This window comes from Rutidosis leptorrhynchoides, chromosome 10, assembly GCF_046630445.1.
Source record: "Rutidosis leptorrhynchoides isolate AG116_Rl617_1_P2 chromosome 10, CSIRO_AGI_Rlap_v1, whole genome shotgun sequence".
NCBI classification, from domain to species: domain Eukaryota; kingdom Viridiplantae; phylum Streptophyta; class Magnoliopsida; order Asterales; family Asteraceae; genus Rutidosis; species Rutidosis leptorrhynchoides.
The window spans coordinates 286530099-286551891 of record NC_092342.1 but is presented as its reverse complement, the minus strand read 5'-3'; the positions used below and the strand labels follow the sequence as shown (position 1 = coordinate 286551891).

At 33.7% G+C, this 21793-nt stretch overlaps 1 protein-coding gene and 1 pseudogene across 1 annotated transcript; one reads left to right on the top strand and one right to left on the bottom strand.

The window, feature by feature from the left end:
- The first annotated feature begins 1839 nt into the window (after nt 1-1839).
- Nucleotides 1840-3996, top strand: LOC139872023 (peroxidase N1-like; annotated as a pseudogene).
- A 1611-nt stretch (nt 3997-5607) lies between these two features.
- Nucleotides 5608-6165, bottom strand: LOC139871119 (uncharacterized mitochondrial protein AtMg00810-like). The gene has a single exon (XM_071858855.1). The coding sequence runs from the start codon at nt 6163-6165 to the stop codon at nt 5608-5610; it is 558 nt and encodes a 185-aa protein (XP_071714956.1).
- Between the last annotated feature and the right edge of the window lie 15628 nt (nt 6166-21793).

The following is a 21793-nucleotide window of genomic DNA, read 5'->3' as shown; positions in this document are numbered from 1 at the left end:
CCATTTCTCACCCTTCTAATTTGACCTTTTCATGCAGTTAAACTTATTATAACTAATTTGTAATATTAGGTTTAAATATATATCTAAAAATGTGTTTGGTGGATGTAAAAGATTGATCAGATGATTTTGTGAGAGAAAATTTCAACTAAAAAGAATAATATATGTTAACGACATTTAATGAAGTTTAACTTTTCATAATGATGTATATTTAGTGTATTTAGTATTTATTCCGTAGTATATATACTTATTAATTATTTTATTATGTATGTTAAATATTAGAGTGGAGAAGGTGGTGGATCATATTTATTCGATTGTGAAGCTCCTCTCGTTAAAGATCGAGAATACAACTCAGTCTCATCTAGAAAAAGATACGTGAAAAGTGCCAAGATTTGGGTTTGTCTGTTGTGAATGTCGAAATAGGTGTTACTTCGGTTGGTTTGTTGAGCTTTGTTAGCTCTATGTTTTTGCCTTTTGGTGCTGGTTTGCACAAATTCTTGCTTGCTTATTTGTACATAGTGTATAACTTTTTGAGTTTTATAAAATTTAGCCGGTGTAACCTTTACTCAAAAAATCTTAGAGTGGCAAGAAAAAGTTTGGAAAACGGTCACGAACTATTCCGAATAAGCCACTTACATCATCATTAAAAATGTTTGACTTATTAAATAACCTGAATATGATAAAATCTCATAAAACAGAAAAATCAAAGTGGGGTTCACCGTCGTTGGCAATACATTATTTTAATATTTTTTAGGGACGACAAAAGTCGTCCGGCGAAAGCTCCCACTTCTGACAACAGAAAAGTCAAAGTGGGACTCAACGTCGTCTCAAAAAAAATGAGATCGTCCCGAATAAAATTTCGCGACGGAACATTGGAGACGACTCATTGGAGACGACAAGTCGTCCATAAATGTTATTCGGGACGACATGTCGTCCCCGATTGGCTAATAATGTCGTCACCAATTGACTGTTATCTTGTAGTGATTATATACTTGCTTCTTATTAAATTTCATTTATTTATATTAATTTTTTAATATCAGAGTGTAAAAACCTTAACCAACAAGTATATAAGCCCTCTATAAAAAAATGCAATGCTTAATTTCAGAAAAAAAACAAAAAAAACAAAAAAAAAAAAAAAAAAAAAAAACAAAAATTCTTATAGATTTTTTGGCAGATACACTACTCGTTGCTTTTCGACTCATCTTGTTTTGTCTAACAAGAGTCAACTTCTAATTGCAATAAATATGACGCTTTACGCTAAGTCTTAATATTTCTTTTGGAAATATATGGCCGGATTTACGACATATTTTGTGAGCCGACTAATTTCATAAGGATTGTTAACTTTGTGTGCAGTCCGGAGTCATCGTAGGCGAACCTCTGTAGTCTCGAGAGAATTAACTTTTTCAGCTTCATGAAATCGAACTCATGACTTCCATTTTTTAAGGATATGTTTTAACCACTTCACCAGCTTAGTTAGTATTTCTTGTTCATGCATGCGATACTATTACAAAAGTTTCTTAATATTTTATAATATTTTCTCACTATGAGAAATCATGAGCTGGCATGATATAATACATTAATATTTAATACCACTTGTTCACCAAATTTTGAACCTTTCATCTAGCTAGCTAATTAATTCCATGCACCTCCATATGAATAAGTTGACTATTTTCATAGTTGACTTTCATTTGTTCCTCAACACCTATAAATACTTTCACTCCCTTCTTTGTTCCTCATCATCTCATTCACCAAAATACATCATTTAACTTCATACACAATTCTTTTAAACATAATCAATATATACATATAGTACACAACATTTTTTGTTGCTAATTAATTTGTATACAAAATGGATGTTTCTTCCCTTAATAAAAGGCTTCTTTTGCTTGTTCTTTTATTAGCCACCTTCACAACTTTGGCACTAAGCAAAGGCAATCGTAAGGACTCCACTCGTGTTGGCTATTATAAGTCCACTTGCCCTAGAGTCGAAAACATAGTCCAGGCAGCAGTTCAATCTGCAGTTCGAGCCAACCCAACGATTGCACCCGGTATACTAAGGATGTTCTTCCATGACTGCTTTGTCAATGGTTGTGATGCATCTATACTAATTAACGGTGCGTCAACTGAAAAGACTGCACCACCCAACTCCCTATTGAGAGGCTTTGAAGTTATTGATGCTGCAAAGTCTCAGCTCGAAACAACCTGCCCTGGAGTCGTCTCTTGTGCTGATATTATTGCACTTGCTGCCCGTGATTCTGTCGTCTTGGTAAGTAATTAATAATTAATTACCTATATATGCTTGTTTAACACTTTATTTAATTGATTTATCACTATATATAGTGCATGTTCTTACTGATTTTTATGACATTTTACAGACCGGTGGACGTAGTTGGCAAGTACCTTTAGGACGTAGAGATGGATTGGTTTCGCAAGCATCGGGTACTGCAAACTTGCCCGCATTTAATGATCCTATGACTGTCCAAATAAGAAAGTTTGCAGATAAAGGTCTTAATACCCAAGATCTTGTTACTCTTGTTGGTAAGTAGTAAATAAATATGTACGATTACTGTGACATATATATAAGCATCCCAAGATAGCCTAGCTAGTGGTTAAAGTCCTAATATTATCAGGTATCGACTGGTTCAAACTTCACTAGCTGTGATCATATACATAGCATTGTATATGCATATTTTAAGTATTAAAGGTTAAAAACAGAAGTTATGCTAAGTGTACTTAAAGGGTTTGAAATAACCGCTGAAAATTAAGATAGCTAACCAGTTGCCGCATTAATAAAAGATCGCGGATTATCTTGGCTAAATCAACGCGGATAATTAAACAATCCGCACACCGTGAATATTTTGGAAACTATAAATAGAGAGCTTGGCCTCTCATTTATAGGTTGTTGATTCTCTGCCATTTACCCAGACCTTTGTAATTTTCACTTGTGACTTTGCCCAAGGAACTTTTACATTGTGTTAAGGTGAATCATGCTAATTAACAATCAAGACCGGGTCGGGGTGGTTAATCATTTGATTGATAAAGTGAAAGACGATCATCGAGGCCCAAAATAATCATCAAACATTCCATTCACCATCTTAATATCATTGCACTCAATCCTTAATTAAGTAACTCTTTATTATATGATTGATAATTGGCGCCATCCGTGGGACTCGAACCCACGACCACTTCATCCGTTTTTGTTATTTACAACTTCACATATATACGGAGTACATATATATTGTCATGCAATGAGTAGGATTAATCAAGTGGTCATAGTACTTTTCTAATGAGAAATATTCATAACCTATCATTTTTTAGCTTGACCACCCGTTAGATAATATATAATATATAATAAAGGATAAAATTATAAAATATCAAGATAACATTAATTTTATGAAATGGATTTTACTAATATATAAGAAAAACTTTGCTACATTTTGTAGGTGGACACACAATTGGAACAGCAGCTTGTGCTTTATTTAGCTACAGACTATACAATTTCAACAACACAAATCGACCGGACCCGGATATTAACCAAGCATTCTTACCCCAGCTTCGAGCACTTTGTCCAATGGCGGTGATGGCTCGAGGCGGGTGGACTTGGATACAGGAAGTGTTAATAGTTTTGGCAATTCATATTATGAAAACTTGAGAAACGGGCGGGGAGTTATTGAATCGGATGCCAAGCTATGGAGCGACGGCAGGACCCAGAAGTTTGTACGAGGGTTTTTAGGAAGGCAATCTGGATCGAGATTTAACGCCGAGTTTGGAAGGGCAATGGTTAAGATGGGAAACGTTGGGGTGAAAACTGGGAGACAAGGCGAAATTCGTAGAGTTTGTACTGCAACCAATTGATACAAATTAATGCATGTGTGTTTGATTAAGTTGATTAATTCATTCATAAGTTGTTAATAGCAATTAGTTACTTGATTTAATTAAATCGGTTGAAATTTTTTGTTATCGGTTGAAATTTTTTGTTTTGTTTAATACGTACGGAATAAGAACGATATGATATGATCAATGATTAAATTGAATTGTTTCATTGCTTATGTGTTATTTGATGTTTGTTATCTTAATCACGTGTACATGTTTTAAAGTTTTGAAAGATACGTGCATAAGTGCATAATGCTTAATGAAAAAGTTTACCCGGCTATAAATGTTATAACAGTAACAACATTAGTCAATATCGTGAGGTCCAACGTACTACGGAGTATAAAGTTATGAAGATGTTACTCCCTCAGTCACATTCGCCACATTTAATAATCAGACAAAAAATATACAGTTTAAAAAAAGTGATTAACACATGTACTTTTTGTCTACTTTTCAGTTTTACCTCTTACCTTTTTACCAACATTTGTGTCTTATTTAAATAAAGTAAGAATACAAAAGTATTTTAACCAATTATTTTTATCTATTTATGAAGATAGACTATTAATTTGAGACAAACAAAAAAGGAAACTAAGACTATCTAATTGGAACGGAGGGAGTAAATGAGGAGTAATAAAAAATCCATTGAAATGATAAATTTGTTTATTATTGGCGCACTTTTTATTAAAAAAAAGGATAACATCATGTGTTTGCCTTAAGAAAAACCATCATGCGTATTTTTAGATGACAAGCATACATGAGCTGTGGACAATTTAAACTTATTTTTTAATTACACCTATAATTTTAGTTACTTTACATCTATAATTTTAACTCCGGCTATTTTACCGAACACTTATAAATAATCATAAACTCCAACTTTCACCTTAAAAAATAAGCTTCAGCTAGCTCCACTTGTAACTCAACCTCAAACTACTTTCACCGAACACAGTTGTGTGTGAAAGTAACATTAGAAAGTACATAAATCCTATTTCCTATTAATAAAGTAAAGCAAGAGCAAATATCATTTCGAGCCGGATAGAAATATCTTATATTTTTTGATGAGATCTTCTTTAACGATGATATATTGTTGGATTCAGAAATGCAGGGACTTTATTCTATTTATAACACTAAATTAAAAAGAGATACAAGTGGTCAACGCAGTTAACACACTATCAACTCAATACAAAAGACGATACAAGCATCTCAAGATTTGTAACTATATTTAAGTTAGCCATTAGTCATTAAATTATTGTTTAGTTAGTTAATAGGTTGTTAATTCTGTTTAGAAAGTTAGTTAGCCGTTTTGTCAGTGGACTTCTCTGTATATAAGTCCAGTTACCTCATACGTAATTACGTTTTTTTCATCAATATATATTACAGAATAAACTCATGCCTTCTCATTATCATGAATAGGTATTTATACAAGAATTATAACTTGCTCACCAAGGTATAAAATCCTAGACAAATACAAATACAATCGTTTCCTAATATAAATACCAAATAAATCTTAATATATTTATATATATCTCGACTATTACTCCCCCGCAATCTGAGCTAGTGGTGGACACACGCGAAGGCCGTAACGAAACTCTTCAAACAATAAACGTGGTAAGTCTAGTGAATATATCCGCAATTTGAAAGCGTGTTGGCGCATGCAAAACACGAACATGACCACGTGTAACCTTTTCTCGAACAAAATGAATATCCAATTCAATATGTTTGGTACGTTGATGCTGAACAGGATTACCAGACATAGACATCACTAATATTATCACAATAGACCAACGTGGCTTTAGTTATGGGACAATGAAGTTCGAACAATAAACTACGTAACCAACAGGACTCGGCTACTACATTAGCAACACCACGATATTCAGCTTCAGCACTAGACCGAGAGAGTGTGGGTTGACGCTTAGATGACCACGAAATCAGATAATCCCCTAAATAAATACAATACGCAGACGTCGACCGCCGCGTATCGGGACAACCAGCCCAATCTGCATCAGTGTACGCAATAAGCGACTGTGAAAATGTCTTGCGAATGTGTAACCCTAATGATAGCGTGCCTTGCAAGTATCTAATAATGCGTTTCAAAGCAAGAAGATGAGTGGTGGTCGGAGCATGCATGTGTAAACATATTTGTTGAACCGCATAAGAGATGTCAGGGCATGTAAATGTTAAATATTGAAGGGCACCTGCGAGACTTCGATATAAAGTTGGATTATGATAGGGAGTACCTTCGGACGAGCTAAGCTTACGTTGTGTATCGACAGGAGTAGAAACCGGATTACAATTTGTCATCCCTGCGCATAATAATATCTTGAGCATATACCTTTTGAGACAGAAATAAACCATGTTCATCACGTGTAACCGAAAGACCAAGAAACGAATGCAATGGTCCTAAATCCTTCATGGCGAACTCACGAGACAGTAGTTGCAGAAGTTTGAGACGCAATGTAACGACCCTACTTTTTCCGTTATCTTTTACCGTTAATTATTTAACGACCGTTAACTGTTATTCGTGCCACGTCATTTCTATGACCTATATTATTATTTTTGTAATAATATGTGTTAAATGAATATTTGTATTCATATTTTAAATCGTACGTTTCTACGTGTCTCGGATTTCTATCCGGCGAATCTTTTCGATTTTCAAACCAACGGTCAAGTTTTTGGGATTTTTAAGTCCTAATTATTTTAAATATGATATGAATATATATAGTGTTTATATATATTTTTCGTCGCGTATTTGTTATCTCTCCAAATTTTCAATCGCGTAGTCGAGTTTTCGCGTTTCGGGTTTCGATCGGGCATTCGGGCCACGAGGAAGTTGCAAGTTATCAAAATTGGGCTAGTGGGGCCCACCCCACTCACCCCATTTGGCTGAAACCAAGGGGAGGGGTATACCCCCTTTCACTTTGCATTTTTTTTTTTTATCATTTTCTCATTCACTTCTAAATTATCAAAACCTAAATTTTAGTTTGCTCTCTCCTTCCTCCCTTCCTTTTGTCCGTCACACCCAACAATCACCATCATCATCATCCATCAACAAAATATTACTTGGATCATCAAATTGTTTACACAATCGGATTCCTCATTCCGTTCTCTACGCGCTCATATTAATCAATTCTTGATTAGGGTATAAACCCTAACCCTAGCTTTTCAATTTTTTCTTATATTTTACTGATTTTATATGTTATTATGATAGTATGATGCTTATATGTTATTGTATTGTTGATTATATGCGTAGAAATGCTCGATTATATATGTTTTCGGTTTGATTGTTTTGAGACAGCGGTTTGTTTGTTATTTTCTGTAAACATAACTGATATAAAAGTGAAATTAAAGTGTCTATATGAGTTCCTCTCATCAAGACATTAATTTTAGACTCCGAATTCATGTTATTTCGATTCTCGGAGCTCTAGATATGATTAAAATGGTGTTTTGTTGAAATTAAAATGTGAAAATGAATTGATTCAGGTATGGTCCGACTTTGTGACCACTTTTGGAGTCTTTAGAGTGTACTAGTGTGTTAGGATTGATGATGGGATAAACTTTCATGTTCGGGTCATCGAAATCCGAGCCACGGATCACCCGTTATGACTAAAACACGTTTTTGAACGGATTAAAGCTCCAAGTTGAATAAGGGCTGTTGGTCATGACTTGGTTGCTGTTATTGGGGTGTTCTTGAGTGCACCAATGTGTCGGTTGGGTTGGTTAGGCGGAGATATATATAAGACTCGCCGAAAGCCGACACCCGGGGCTCAAGTTATGACCCGATGAACTTTTAATTAAAACTTATGGTTAATAATTAAGACTTATGATATAAATAATGATTTTCATTATTATTAAATTACTTATGATATAAAAAGTAATTAATTTAATTTAAGACTTATGATATATATATATATATATATATATATATATATATATATATATATATATATTTATTATATCATTTATTAATTACTTATGATTTAATTAAACATTTAATTAAACTTGTGATTAATAATACTTTTATTATTAATGAAAAATACTTATGATAAGTATTAAACTTATATTATGAGATTATTATAATCAGACTTATAATAAGGATTGATTAATTATTTATTTATTATAAGGCTTAGTTATTATTTAATTACAATTTAATTATTAAATACTTATGATTTAATAATTATGATTAGAAACTTATGATACAATTAATAATTCATTATTAGTTAATAATACTTATGATATGATTAAAATTTATTATTAATTAATAATACTTATATTATGACTAATATTTAATTAATTAATTAAATACTTATGTTATATTAATTATATCATTTAAACTTATGTTAACTTTAATAATTTATTTTAATTTAATTAAACTTATGTTATAACATAATTATACATAACTGACTTTAAATAATATTATAACTTATATTATTAATATAACTTATACTTTTAAAAATTAATGTTGACTATGCTTGACCAAGGTTGACTTTTGAGTTGACTTTTGGTTGACTTTGACTTTCAGTTGACTTTTGTTGAATTTCTAATTAAGGAAACTTTCCTAACTTAAAACTTTCCTAAAATAGAAACTTTCCTAAAATAGAAACCTGCTAAAAATAGAAACTTTCTAAAAATAGAAAGTGTGTGTCCGTACGCTGTTCCGATCAAACCGATGCATGTTGAGTGTTGTTCTATGTCTACTTGCAACATGTACAATAGCTATCATACTAAGACTTGACCTAAGTTAGTTATTTATATCGACCTGCTTTATTTATAGGTCGGCGTTGTGATCATACTTGATCACTTTACTTCATTGCTGTTCGCATTTTTTTCTGGTTACTTCATTTGCTTTAAGGTGAGTTATAGTCCCGTTTTTACATACTTTTCAAAGTATATTTTTGGGATGTGATTACGTGTATTTTATTTTACGTTTAGACACAAGTGGCAATTAAATTAAATTATTCATTGTGAGTTGAAAAAAAATATTCCCTAGTCTGGTAACTGTAAACACTGGTTTCTACTGGTGAACGCGAATCCTACGGATAGATCTATCGGGTTTGACAACCCCATTTCGAGCTAGTCGCGCTAGCAGTTTATAATCGGAATGTTTAGTACTTCGTATTTAGTTGAAGATACACTTGTTCACTGTATATTATTTATTGTGTTTGGCAAGGGTAAATAAAGGGTCAAGTGGTTATCAGGTGGCTCATTGATAATGGAATAATGTTTTATGTTTTCAAAAATTTTAATTCTTGTGGTCTAAAGCTTATACGTTTATTTAAACCTATAAATCACTTAACATTTTTGTTGACAGTTTACTCGCATATTTTCACAGGTACTTGAGTTTGTTGGATGCTTCCGCTGTGTTAGAAGAGTCTGCATGCATTTGGGCAGATTTTGTTAAACATTTATGAAACTTTGAACTTGCATTCTATTTTTGAATAATTTAAACTTGTAGGTTTTAATGACAATGTTTTAATGTCAAGTTTGGTTATTAATATGTTGGGTTGTTTAAACTACATATTTTGGTATGTTTCCTTTTTGGGAAACTTTTGAAACAAAAGAATGCAATGTTGTTTATTAAATTCATTTAAGCTCGATCAAGCTGTGGGACTAAGTGACGGAGTCGTTAAGTGTATTGATGGGGCACAGTTGGTATCAGAGCTCTGGTTGTAGGGAATTAGGCTGCATTGATGTCGTTACCCGAGTCGATAGGGTGCATTAGTGAGTCTAGTCTACAGCCCGGCCTATAATATATTATTATATGTGATTATTTGTATCGTATTGGTATGTATATTGTTATCATACTGTGATGGCCCCGTCAAAACATTTAACGGCTCCGTCACTTGGTCCCACAGCTTGATCGGACTTAAATGAATTAAATGAAAAACATTGCATTCTTTTATTCAAAAAGTTTTCCCAAAAAGGAAATTTAACAAAATATGTAGTTTAACAAACCCAACATATTAAATAACCAAAGTTGACATTAAAACATTGTCAACAAAACACCCACAAGTTTAATTATTCAAAAAGAGAATGCAAGTTTAATGTTTCATAATTGTTTAACAAAAATCTGCCCAAATGCATGCAGACTCTTCTAACACAGCGGAAGCAACCAAATAACTCAAGTACCTGTGAAAACATGCGAGTATACTGTCAACTAAAATGTTGAGTGAATTATAGGTTTAAATAATTGAATAAACTTTAGACCACAAGCTTTAAAATGTTAGAAAACATAAAACATTATTCCATTATCAATGAGTCACCTGGTAACCACTTAACCCTTTATTTACCCTTGCCAAACACAATAATAATATACACTGAACAAGTGTATCTACAATAAAATACGAAGTACTAAACATTCCGATTATAAATTGCTAGCGCGACTAGCTCGAAAAGGGGTTGTCAAACCCGATAGATCTATCCGTAGGATTCGCGTTCACCAGTAGAAACCAGTGATTACAGTTACCAGACTAGGAAATATTTTTGTTCAACTCACAATGAATAATTTAATTTAATAGCCACTTGTGTCTAAACGTAAAATAAAATGCATGTAATCACATCCCAAAAATATACTTTGAAAAGTATGTAAAAACAGGACTATAACTCACCTTAATAGCAAACGAAGTAACCACACAAATATGCGAACAGAAAATGAAGTAAAGTGATCAGGAATGATCACAACACCGACCTATAAATACAGCAGGTCGATATAAATAACTAACCTAGGTCAAGTCTTAGTATGATAGCTATTGTACATGTTGCAAGTAGACATAGAATAACACTCGACATGCATCGGTTTGATCGGAACAGCGTACGGACACACACTTCCTATTTTTAGAAAGTTTCTATTTTTAGCAGGTTTTCATTTTTGGAAAGTTTCTATTTTTGGAAACTTTCTATTTTAGAAAAGTTTCTATTTTAGGAAAGTTTCTATTTTTGGAAAGTTACTATTTTTAAAAAGTTTCTATTTTTAAAAAGTTTCTATATTTAGAAAGTTTCCATATTTAGAAAGTTGCTATTTTTGAAAAGTTTATAAGTTAGGAAAGTTTACTTAATTAGAAAGTCAACAAAAGTCAACTGAAAGTCAAAGTCAACTAAAGGCAACTCAAAAGTCAACCTTGGTCAAACATAGTCAACATTGATTTTTAAAGCATAGGTTATAATAATAATATAGGTTATAATGTTATTTAAAGTCATATATGTATAATTATGTCATAACATAAGTTTAATTAAATTAAATTGAATTATTAAAGTAAACATAAGTTTAAATGATATAATTAATATAACATAAGTATTTAATTAATTAATTAATTAAATATTAATCATAATATAAATATTATTAATTAATAATAAATTATTAATCATATCATAAGTTTCTAATTATAATCATTAAATCATAAGTATTTAATAATTAAATTATAATTAAATAATAACTAAGCCTTATAATAATTAAATAATTAATTAATCCTTATTATAAGTCTCATTTTAATAATCTCATAATATAAGTTTAATACTTACCATAAGTATTTTTCATTAATAATAAAAGTATTATTAATCATAAGTTTAATTAAATGTTTAATTAAATCATAAGTAATTAATAAATGATATAATAAATATATATATCATAAGTCTTAAATTAAATTAATTATTTTTTATATCATAAGTAATTTATTAATAATGAAATTCATTATTTATATCATAAGTCACAATTAATAACCATAAGTTTAATTTAAAAGTTCAACGGGTCATAACTTGAGCCCCGGGAATCAGTTTTCGCGAGCCTTATATATATCTTCGCCTAACCAACCCACCTGACACCTTAATGTGCTCAAGAACATCCCAAGAACAGTCACCAAGTCGTGACTTATAGACATTAATCAGTTTGGATCTTTAATCCGCTCAAAAATGTGTTTTAGTCATAACGGGTGATCTGTGGCTCGGATTTCGATGACCCGAACATGAAATTTCATCCCATCATCAATCTTAACACACTAGTACACCCTAAAGATTCTAAAAATGGTCACAAAGTCAGACCACACCTGGTTCAATTCGTTTTCATAATTTAATCTCAATATAACACCATTTTAATCATAACTTATGTTCCGGAAATCGAAATAACATGAATCCGGAGTCTAAAATTAATATCTTGATGAGAGGAACTCATCTAGACACTTTAATTTCACTTTTATATCAGTTATATTTCCAGAAAACAATAGTCAAACCGCTGTCCCAAAACAATCAAACCGAAAACATATATAATCGAGCATTTCTACGCATACAATCTGTAGTGACCCGAACTTTTCCATGTTTATATATATTAATTGAGATTGATATTTACATGATTAAATGTTTCCAACATATTAAGCAATCAAACTTGTTATGACTTGATTAATTGAAATAGGTTTCATATAGACAATTGACTACCCAAGTTGACCGGTGATTCACGAACGTTAAAACTTGTAAAAACTATATGATGACATATATATGGTTATATATATAGTTAACATGATATTATGATAAGTAAACATATCATTAAGTATATTAACAATGAACTACATATGTAAAAACAAGACTACTAACTTAATGATTTTGAAACGAGACATATATGTAACGATTATCGTTGTAACGACATTTAATGTATATATATCATATTAAGAGATATTTGTACATCATAATATCATGATAATATAATAATTTAAAATCTCTTTTGATATTATAAACATTGGGTTAACAACATTTAACAAGATCGTTAACCTAAAGGTTTCAAAACAACATTTACATGTAACGACTAACGATGACTTAACGACTCAGTTAAAATGTATATACATGTAGTATTTTAATATGTATTCATACACTTTTAAAAGACTTCAAGACACTTATCAAAATACTTCTACTTAACAAAAATGCTTACAATTACATCCTCGTTCAGTTTCATCAACAATTCTACTCGTATGCACCCGTATTCGTACTCGTACAATACACAGCTTTTAGATGTATGTACTATTGGTATATACACTCCAATGATCAGCTCTTAGCAGCCCATGTGAGTCACCTAACACATGTGGGAACCATCATTTGGCAACTAGCATGAAATATCTCATAAAATTACAAAAATATGAGTAATCATTCATGACTTATTTACATGAAAACAAAATTACATATCCTTTATATCTAATCCATACACCAACGACCAAAAACACCTACAAACACTTTCATTCTTCAATTTTCTTCATCTAATTGATCTCTCTCAAGTTCTATCTTCAAGTTCTAAGTGTTCTTCATAAATTCCAAAAGTTCTAGTTTCATAAAATCAAGAATACTTTCAAGTTTGCTAGCTCACTTCCAATCTTGTAAGGTGATCATCCAACCTCAAGAAATCTTTGTTTCTTACATTAGGTTATCATTCAAATACAAGGTAATAATCATATTCAAACTTTGGTTCAATTTCTATAACTATAACAATCTTATTTCAAGTGATGATCTTACTTGAACTTGTTTTCGTGTCATGATTCTGCTTCAAGAACTTTGAGCCATCCAAGGTTCCGTTGAAGCTAGATCCATTTTTCTCTTTTCTAGTAGGTTTATCCAAGGAACTTAAGGTAGTAATGATGTTCATAACATCATTCGATTCATACATATAAAGCTATCTTATTCGAAGGTTTAAACTTGTAATCACTAGAACATAGTTTAGTTAATTCTAAACTTGTTCGCAAACAAAAGTTAATCCTTCTAACTTGACTTTTAAAATCAACTAAACACATGTTATATATCTATATGATATGCTAACTTAATGATTTAAAACCTGAAAACACGAAAAACACCGTAAAACCGGATTTACGCCGTCGTAGTAACACCGCGGGCTGTTTTGGGTTAGTTAATTAAAAACTATGATAAACTTTGATTTAAAAGTTGTTATTCTGAGAAAATGATTTTTATTATGAACATGAAACTATATCCAAAAATTATGGTTAAACTCAAAGTGGAAGTATGTTTTCTAAAATGGTCATCTAGACGTCGTTCTTTCGACTGAAATGACTACCTTTACAAAAACGACTTGTAACTTATTTCTCCGACTATAAACCTATACTTTTCTGTTTAGATTCATAAAATAGAGTTCAATATGAAACCATAGCAATTTGATTCACTCAAAACGGATTTAAAATGAAGAAGTTATGGGTAAAACAAGATTGGATAATTTTTCTCATTTTAGCTACGTGAAAATTGGTAACAAATCTATTCCAACCATAACTTAATCAACTTGTATTGTATATTATGTAATCTTGAGATACCATAGACACGTATACAATGTTTCGACCTATCATGTCGACACATCTATATATATTTCGGAACAACCATAGACACTCTATATGTGAATGTTGGAGTTAGCTATACAGGGTTGAGGTTGATTCCAAAATATATATAGTTTGAGTTGTGATCAATACTGAGATACGTATACACTGGGTCGTGGATTGATTCAAGATAATATTTATCGATTTATTTCTGTACATCTAACTGTGGACAACTAGTTGTAGGTTACTAACGAGGACAGCTGACTTAATAAACTTAAAACATCAAAATATATTAAAAGTGTTGTAAATATATTTTAAACATACTTTGATATATATGTATATATTGTTATAGGTTCGTGAATCAACCGGTGGTCAAGTCTTACTTCCCGACGAAGTAAAAATCTGTGAAAGTGAGTTATAGTCCCACTTTTAAAATCTAATATTTTTGGGGTGAGAATACATGCAGGTTTTATAAATGATTTACAAAGTAGACACAAGTACGTGAAACTACATTCTATGGTTGAATTATCGAAATCGAATATGCCCCTTTTTATTAAGTCTGGTAATCTAAGAATTAGGGAACAGACACCCTAATTGACGCGAATCCTAAAGATAGATCTATTGGGCCTAACAAACCCCATCCAAAGAACCGGATGCTTTAGTACTTCGAAATTTATATCATATCCGAAGGGTGTCCCGGAATGATGGGGATATTCTTATATATGCATCTTGTTAATGTCAGTTACCAGGTGTTCACCATATGAATGATTTTTATCTCTATGTATGGGATGTGTATTGAAATATGAAATCTTGTGGTCTATTATTATGATTTGATATATATAGGTTAAACCTATAACTCACCAACATTTTTGTTGACGTTTTAAGCATGTTTATTCTCAGGTGATTATTAAGAGCTTCCGCTGTCGCATACTTAAATAAGGACGAGATTTGGAGTCCATGCTTGTATGATATTGTGTAAAAACTGCATTCAAGAAACTTATTTTGTTGTAACATATTTGTATTGTAAACCATTATGTAATGGTCGTGTGTAAACAGGATATTTTAGATTATCATTATTTGATAATCTACGTAAAGCTTTTTAAACCTTTATTGATGAAATAAAGGTTATGGTTTGTTTTAAAATGAATGCAGTCTTTGAAAAACGTCTCATATAGAGGTCAAAACCTCGCAACGAAATCAATTAATATGGAACGTTTTTAATCAATAAGAACGGGACATTTCAGTTGGTATCAGAGCGTTGGTCTTAGAGAACCAGAAAATTTGCATTAGTGTGTCTTATCGAGTTTGTTAGGATGCATTAGTGATTCTGGACTTCGACCGTGTTTTCTTTAAAAATGATTGCTTAACATTTTTGTTGGAAACTATATATTTTTAACATATGAATATTATGTGATATATTAATCTCTTAACGTGTTTGATATTATGTGATAGATGTCTACCTCTAGAACAAGTCCCATTGACTCACCTAATAATAATGAAGAGTCAAATGTAAATTGGAATGATTCGTGGACTGATTCACAAGTTCCCGAAGAGGAACCGAAAGAAGAGTCGGAACCGGAAGAAGAATCGGAACCGGAAGAAGAATCGGAACCGGAAGAAGAATCGGAACCGGTGGGGGAAATAATAAAACGGTTAAGTAAAAGAGAATCCTCAACCAACCGACCAAGGTTAATTATGGTCAATGGTGTTTCCGCCAAGGAAGCAAAATATTGGGAGGATTACCAATTCTCCGATGAATCGGATTCCGACGAGAATTCCAATGATGTTATAGAAATTACCCCAACTGAATTTAAAAAGGAAAAAGAAAATAATAAGGGAAAGGGCATAAAAATAGAGAAATCTAATTCCAACCCCGATGAACTTTATATGTATCGTCAACCCCCGAAGTCCTTAAGTTGTAACAATGACCCGGGAACCTCTAAACCACCAGGTTTTTCTAAACCAATGTGGACAACGACGGCTCGTATTAGGGGAACATCATATATCCCTAGAAACTTGGCAAAACGAACCAAAACCGAAGAAGAAGAAACGAGCGAGTCGGAATAAGATAGTTGTATTCGTGTGGTGTAATATATGTAATATAGTGTTCTTATGCTTTATGATATATGTAAAAATTGCTTGTATTAATAAGTATTTTTTTATGAATCTAACTCTTGTCTATTTTACAGTTTAAAAACACAAAATGGATAGATAACCCAATATTTTAAGAGACCTACCCGGAGACATGATTGATGAAATCTTGTCTAGAGTCGGCCAGAATTCCTCGGCACAACTATTTAAGGCGAGATCAGTTTGTAAGACATTCGAAGAACGATCCAAGAATGTCTTGGTTTATAAGAGACTTTCGTTTGAAAGATGGGGGATAGCACATTGGGAAACCCATAAGTTACGATGTGTTTACTTTGACGCATATATTGCGGGGAACCCAAATGCTATTTTACGCAACGGGTTAAGAAATTATTTTGACTCAATATATCCGAATATTGGACTTCGTGATTTAGAAAAAGCGGCTAACATGCAACATAAAGAAGCATGTTATGCTTACGGATTAGTAATGTTCGCTTCTCACCAAAGTGAGAACAAGAACATCGGGCTACAACTATTAAACAAAACGTTTCCACAAGTGACGGAGTCGGTAATTGGGGTAAGAAATGAGGTTTTTAGATTGTTACGGGACTGTTGGACATTACGTAACCCTCGTCCTTTTGACGATGTTACAACACGCTGTCTTATCAATATCCATAACGGTTATGTTCCACAAGACCAAGGATGGGAAGTAATCCTAGTAAAACCAGAATGCATGACTTGTTTCTGGACGTATGAATTACGTGTCTTTATTGTCTTTGCTGAACGACTTGTGTACTAGCTAGAATTATCTTCACAACTATCTTGTATCAAAGTTATTGTGTGCTATATTTCATGCTTTATGTAAAATAAGCGGTATTGTAAGTTTGTAAAATATTGTATAAAAGTTTGAACGCGAAATATTATTATAATCAGTTTTTCATATAGAATTGTAGTAGTTGAATTTTATATTAGCTACTAAGTATGAACTTAACGGGTAGGTACTACCCGAATTTAAACTTATAAAACGCTAATATGAAGAAAAAGCTTTTATAAATGAGTTCATATTATGCTACGAAATACTATTAACTACTCTTAATATTCTGTATGATTAACTTGTTCCATTTGACTATTTTGAAGGAAATGGCACCGACTACTAGACACACCGTGAATATGAATGAAGAGGAATTCCGTACTTTTCTAGCTTCAAACATAGCCGCAGTACAGGCTGCGCTACATACCAACAATAACCTTGGATCTAGCAGTACAGGAAATCGTGTAGGATGCACCTACAAAGAATTCACTGCCTGCAAACCTTTGGAATTTGATGGAACCGAAGGACCGATCGGATTGAAACGGTGGACCGAGAAGGTCGAATCGGTGTTTGCCATAAGTAAGTGTACTGAAGAGGACAAAGTGAAGTACGCTACGCATACCTTCATAGGTTCTGCGTTAACATGGTGGAATACCTATCTAGAGCAAGTGGGACAAGATGATGCGTACGCACTACCGTGGTCAGCATTCAAGCACTTGATGAACGAGAAGTACCGTCCCAGAACCGAGGTCAATAAGCTCAAGACAGAACTTAGAGGGTTACGAACCCAAGGATTTGATATTACCACGTACGAAAGACGATTCACAGAATTGTGCCTATTGTGTCCGGGAGCATTCGAAGATGAGGAAGAGAAGATCGACGCATTTGTGAAAGGATTACCGGAAAGAATTCAAGAAGATATAAGTTCACACGAGCCCGCCTCTATACAACAGGCATGTAGAATGGCTCACAAACTAGTGAACCAGATTGAAGAAAGAATTAAAGAACAGACTGCTGAAGAGGCCAATGTGAAGCAAGTCAAAAGAAAGTGGGAGGATAACGGTGATAAGAATCACCAATACAACAACAACAGCAATTACAACAATAATCGCAACAATTATCCCAACAATCGCAACATCAATCGCAACTACAACAAACGGCCCAACAACAACAACAACAACAACAACAACAGCAACAGCAACTACAACAATCATCCCAACAACAATAATAACCGCAGCAACAACAACAATCAGAAGCAGCTATGCCAAAGGTGTGAAAAGTATCACTCGGGGTTCTGCACCAAATTTTGCAACAAGTGTAAAAGAAATGGTCATAGCGCGGCGAAGTGTGAGGTTTACGGACCAGGGGTTAATAGAACGAAAGGAACAAATGGTGTCGGAACGAGTAATGGCGGAGCAAGTAGTGTCGGAGCAAGTTATGCCAATGTAGTTTGTTATAAATGTGGAAAACCGGGCCACATTATTAGAAATTGCCCGAACCAGGAGAACACGAATGGACAAGGCCGCGGAAGAGTTTTCAATATTAATGCGGCAGAGGCACAGGAAGACCCGGAGCTTGTTACGGGTACGTTTCTTATTGACAATAAATCTGCTTACGTTTTATTTGATTCGGGTGCGGATAGAAGCTATATGAGTAGAGATTTTTGTGCTAAATTAAGTTGTCCATTGACGCCTTTGGATAGTAAATTTTTACTCGAATTAGCAAATGGTAAATTAATTTCAGCAGATAATATATGTCGGAATCGAGAAATTAAACTGGTTAGCGAAACATTTAAGATTGATTTGATACCAGTAGAGTTAGGGAGTTTTGATGTGATAATCGGTATGGACTGGTTGAAAGAAGTGAAAGCAGAGATCGTCTGTTACAAAAATGCAATTCGCATTATACGAGAAAAAGGAAAACCCTTAATGGTGTACGGAGAAAAGGGCAACACGAAGCTACATCTTATTAGTAATTTGAAGGCACAAAAACTAATAAGAAAAGGTTGCTATGCTGTTCTAGCACACGTCGAGAAAGTACAAACTGAAGAAAAGAGCATCAATGATGTTCCCATTGCAAAAGAATTTCCCGATGTATTTCCGAAAGAATTACCGGGATTACCCCCACATCGATCCGTTGAATTTCAAATAGATCTTGTACCAGGAGCTGCACCAATAGCTCGTGCTCCTTACAGACTTGCACCCAGCGAGATGAAAGAACTGCAAAGCCAATTACAAGAACTTTTAGAGCGTGGTTTCATTCGACCAAGCACATCACCGTGGGGAGCTTCTGTTTTGTTTGTCAAGAAGAAAGATGGTACATTCAGGTTGTGTATCGACTACCGAGAGTTGAACAAACTTACCATCAAGAACTGCTACCCACTACCGAGAATCGACGACTTATTTGATCAACTACAAGGCTCGTCTGTTTATTCAAAGATTGACTTACGTTCCGGGTATCATCAAATGCGGGTGAAAGAAGATGATATTCCAAAGACTGCTTTCAGAACACGTTACGGTCATTACGAGTTTATGGTCATGCCGTTTGGTTTAACTAATGCACCAGCTGTGTTCATGGACCTTATGAACCGAGTGTGTGGACCATACCTTGACAAGTTTGTCATTGTTTTCATTGATGACATACTTATTTACTCAAAGAATGACCAAGAACACGGTGAACATTTGAGAAAGGTGTTAGAAGTATTGAGGAAGGAAGAATTGTACGCTAAGTTTTCAAAGTGTGCATTTTGGTTAGAAGAAGTTCAATTCCTCGGTCACATAGTGAACAAAGAAGGTATTAAGGTGGATCCAGCAAAGATAGAAACTGTTGAAAAGTGGGAAACCCCGAAAACTCCGAAACACGTACGCCAGTTTTTAGGACTAGCTGGTTACTACAGAAGGTTCATCCAAGACTTTTCCAGAATAGCAAAACCCTTGACTGCATTAACGCATAAAGGGAAGAAATTTGAATGGAATGATGAACAAGAGAAAGCGTTTCAGTTATTGAAGAAAAAGCTAACTACGGCACCTATATTGTCATTGCCTGAAGGGAATGATGATTTTGTGATTTATTGTGACGCATCAAAGCAAGGTCTCGGTTGTGTATTAATGCAACGAATGAAGGTGATTGCTTATGCGTCTAGACAATTGAAGATTCACGAACAAAATTATATGACGCATGATTTGGAATTAGGCGCGGTTGTTTTTGCATTAAAGACTTGGAGGCACTACTTATATGGGGTCAAAAGTATTATATATACCGACCACAAAAGTCTTCAACACATATTTAATCAGAAACAACTGAATATGAGGCAGCGTAGGTGGATTGAATTATTGAATGATTACGACTTTGAGATTCGTTACCACCCGGGGAAGGCAAATGTGGTAGCCGATGCCTTGAGCAGGAAGGACAGAGAACCCATTCGAGTAAAATCTATGAATATAATGATTCATAATAACCTTACTACTCAAATAAAGGAGGCGCAACAAGGAGTTTTAAAAGAGGGAAATTTAAAGGATGAAATACCCAAAGGATCGGAGAAGCATCTTAATATTCGGGAAGACAGAACCCAGTATAGGGCTGAAAGGATTTGGGTACCAAAATTTAGAGATATGAGAGAAATGGTACTTAGAGAAGCTCATAAAACCAGATACTCAATACATCCTGGAACGGGGAAGATATACAAGGATCTCAAGAAACATTTTTGGTGGCCGGGTATGAAAGTCGATGTTGCTAAATATGTAGGAGAATGTTTGACGTGTTCTAAGGTCAAAGCTGAGCATCAGAAACCATCAGGTCTACTTCAACAACCCGAAATTCCGGAATGGAAATGGGAAAACATTACCATGGATTTCATCACTAAATTGCCAAGGACTGCAAGTGGTTTTGATACTATTTGGGTAATATTTGATCGTCTCACCAAATCAGCACACTTCCTGCCAATAAGAGAAGATCACAAGATGGAGAAGTTAGCACGACTGTATTTGAAGGAAGTCATCTCCAGACATGGAATACCAATCTCTATTATCTCTGATAGGGATGGCAGATTTATTTCAAGATTCTGGCAGACATTACAGCAAGCATTAGGAACTCGTCTAGACATGAGTACTGCCTATCATCCACAAACCGATGGGCAGAGCGAAAGGACGATACAAACGCTTGAAGACATGCTACGAGCATGTGTTATTGATTTCGGAAACAGTTGGGATCGACATCTACCGTTAGCAGAATTTTCCTACAACAACAGCTACCATTCAAGCATTGAGATGGCGCCGTTTGAAGCACTTTATGGTAGAAAGTGCAGGTCTCCGATTTGTTGGAGTGAAGTGGGGGATAGACAGATTACGGGTCCGGAGATTATACAAGAAACTACCGAGAAGATCATCCAAATTCAACAACGGTTGAAAACTGCCCAAAGTCGACAAAAGAGCTACGCTGACATTAAAAGAAAAGATATAGAATTTGAAATTGGAGAGATGCTCATGCTTAAAGTTGCACCTTGGAAAGGCGTTGTTCGATTTGGTAAACGAGGGAAATTAAATCCAAGGTATATTGGACCATTCAAGATTATTGATCGTGTCGGACCAGTAGCTTACCGACTTGAGTTACCTCAACAACTCGCGGCTATACATAAAACTTTCCACGTCTCGAATTTGAAGAAATGTTTTGCTAAAGAAGATCTCACTATTCCGTTAGATGAAATCCAAATCAACGAAAAACTTCAATTCATCGAAGAACCCGTCGA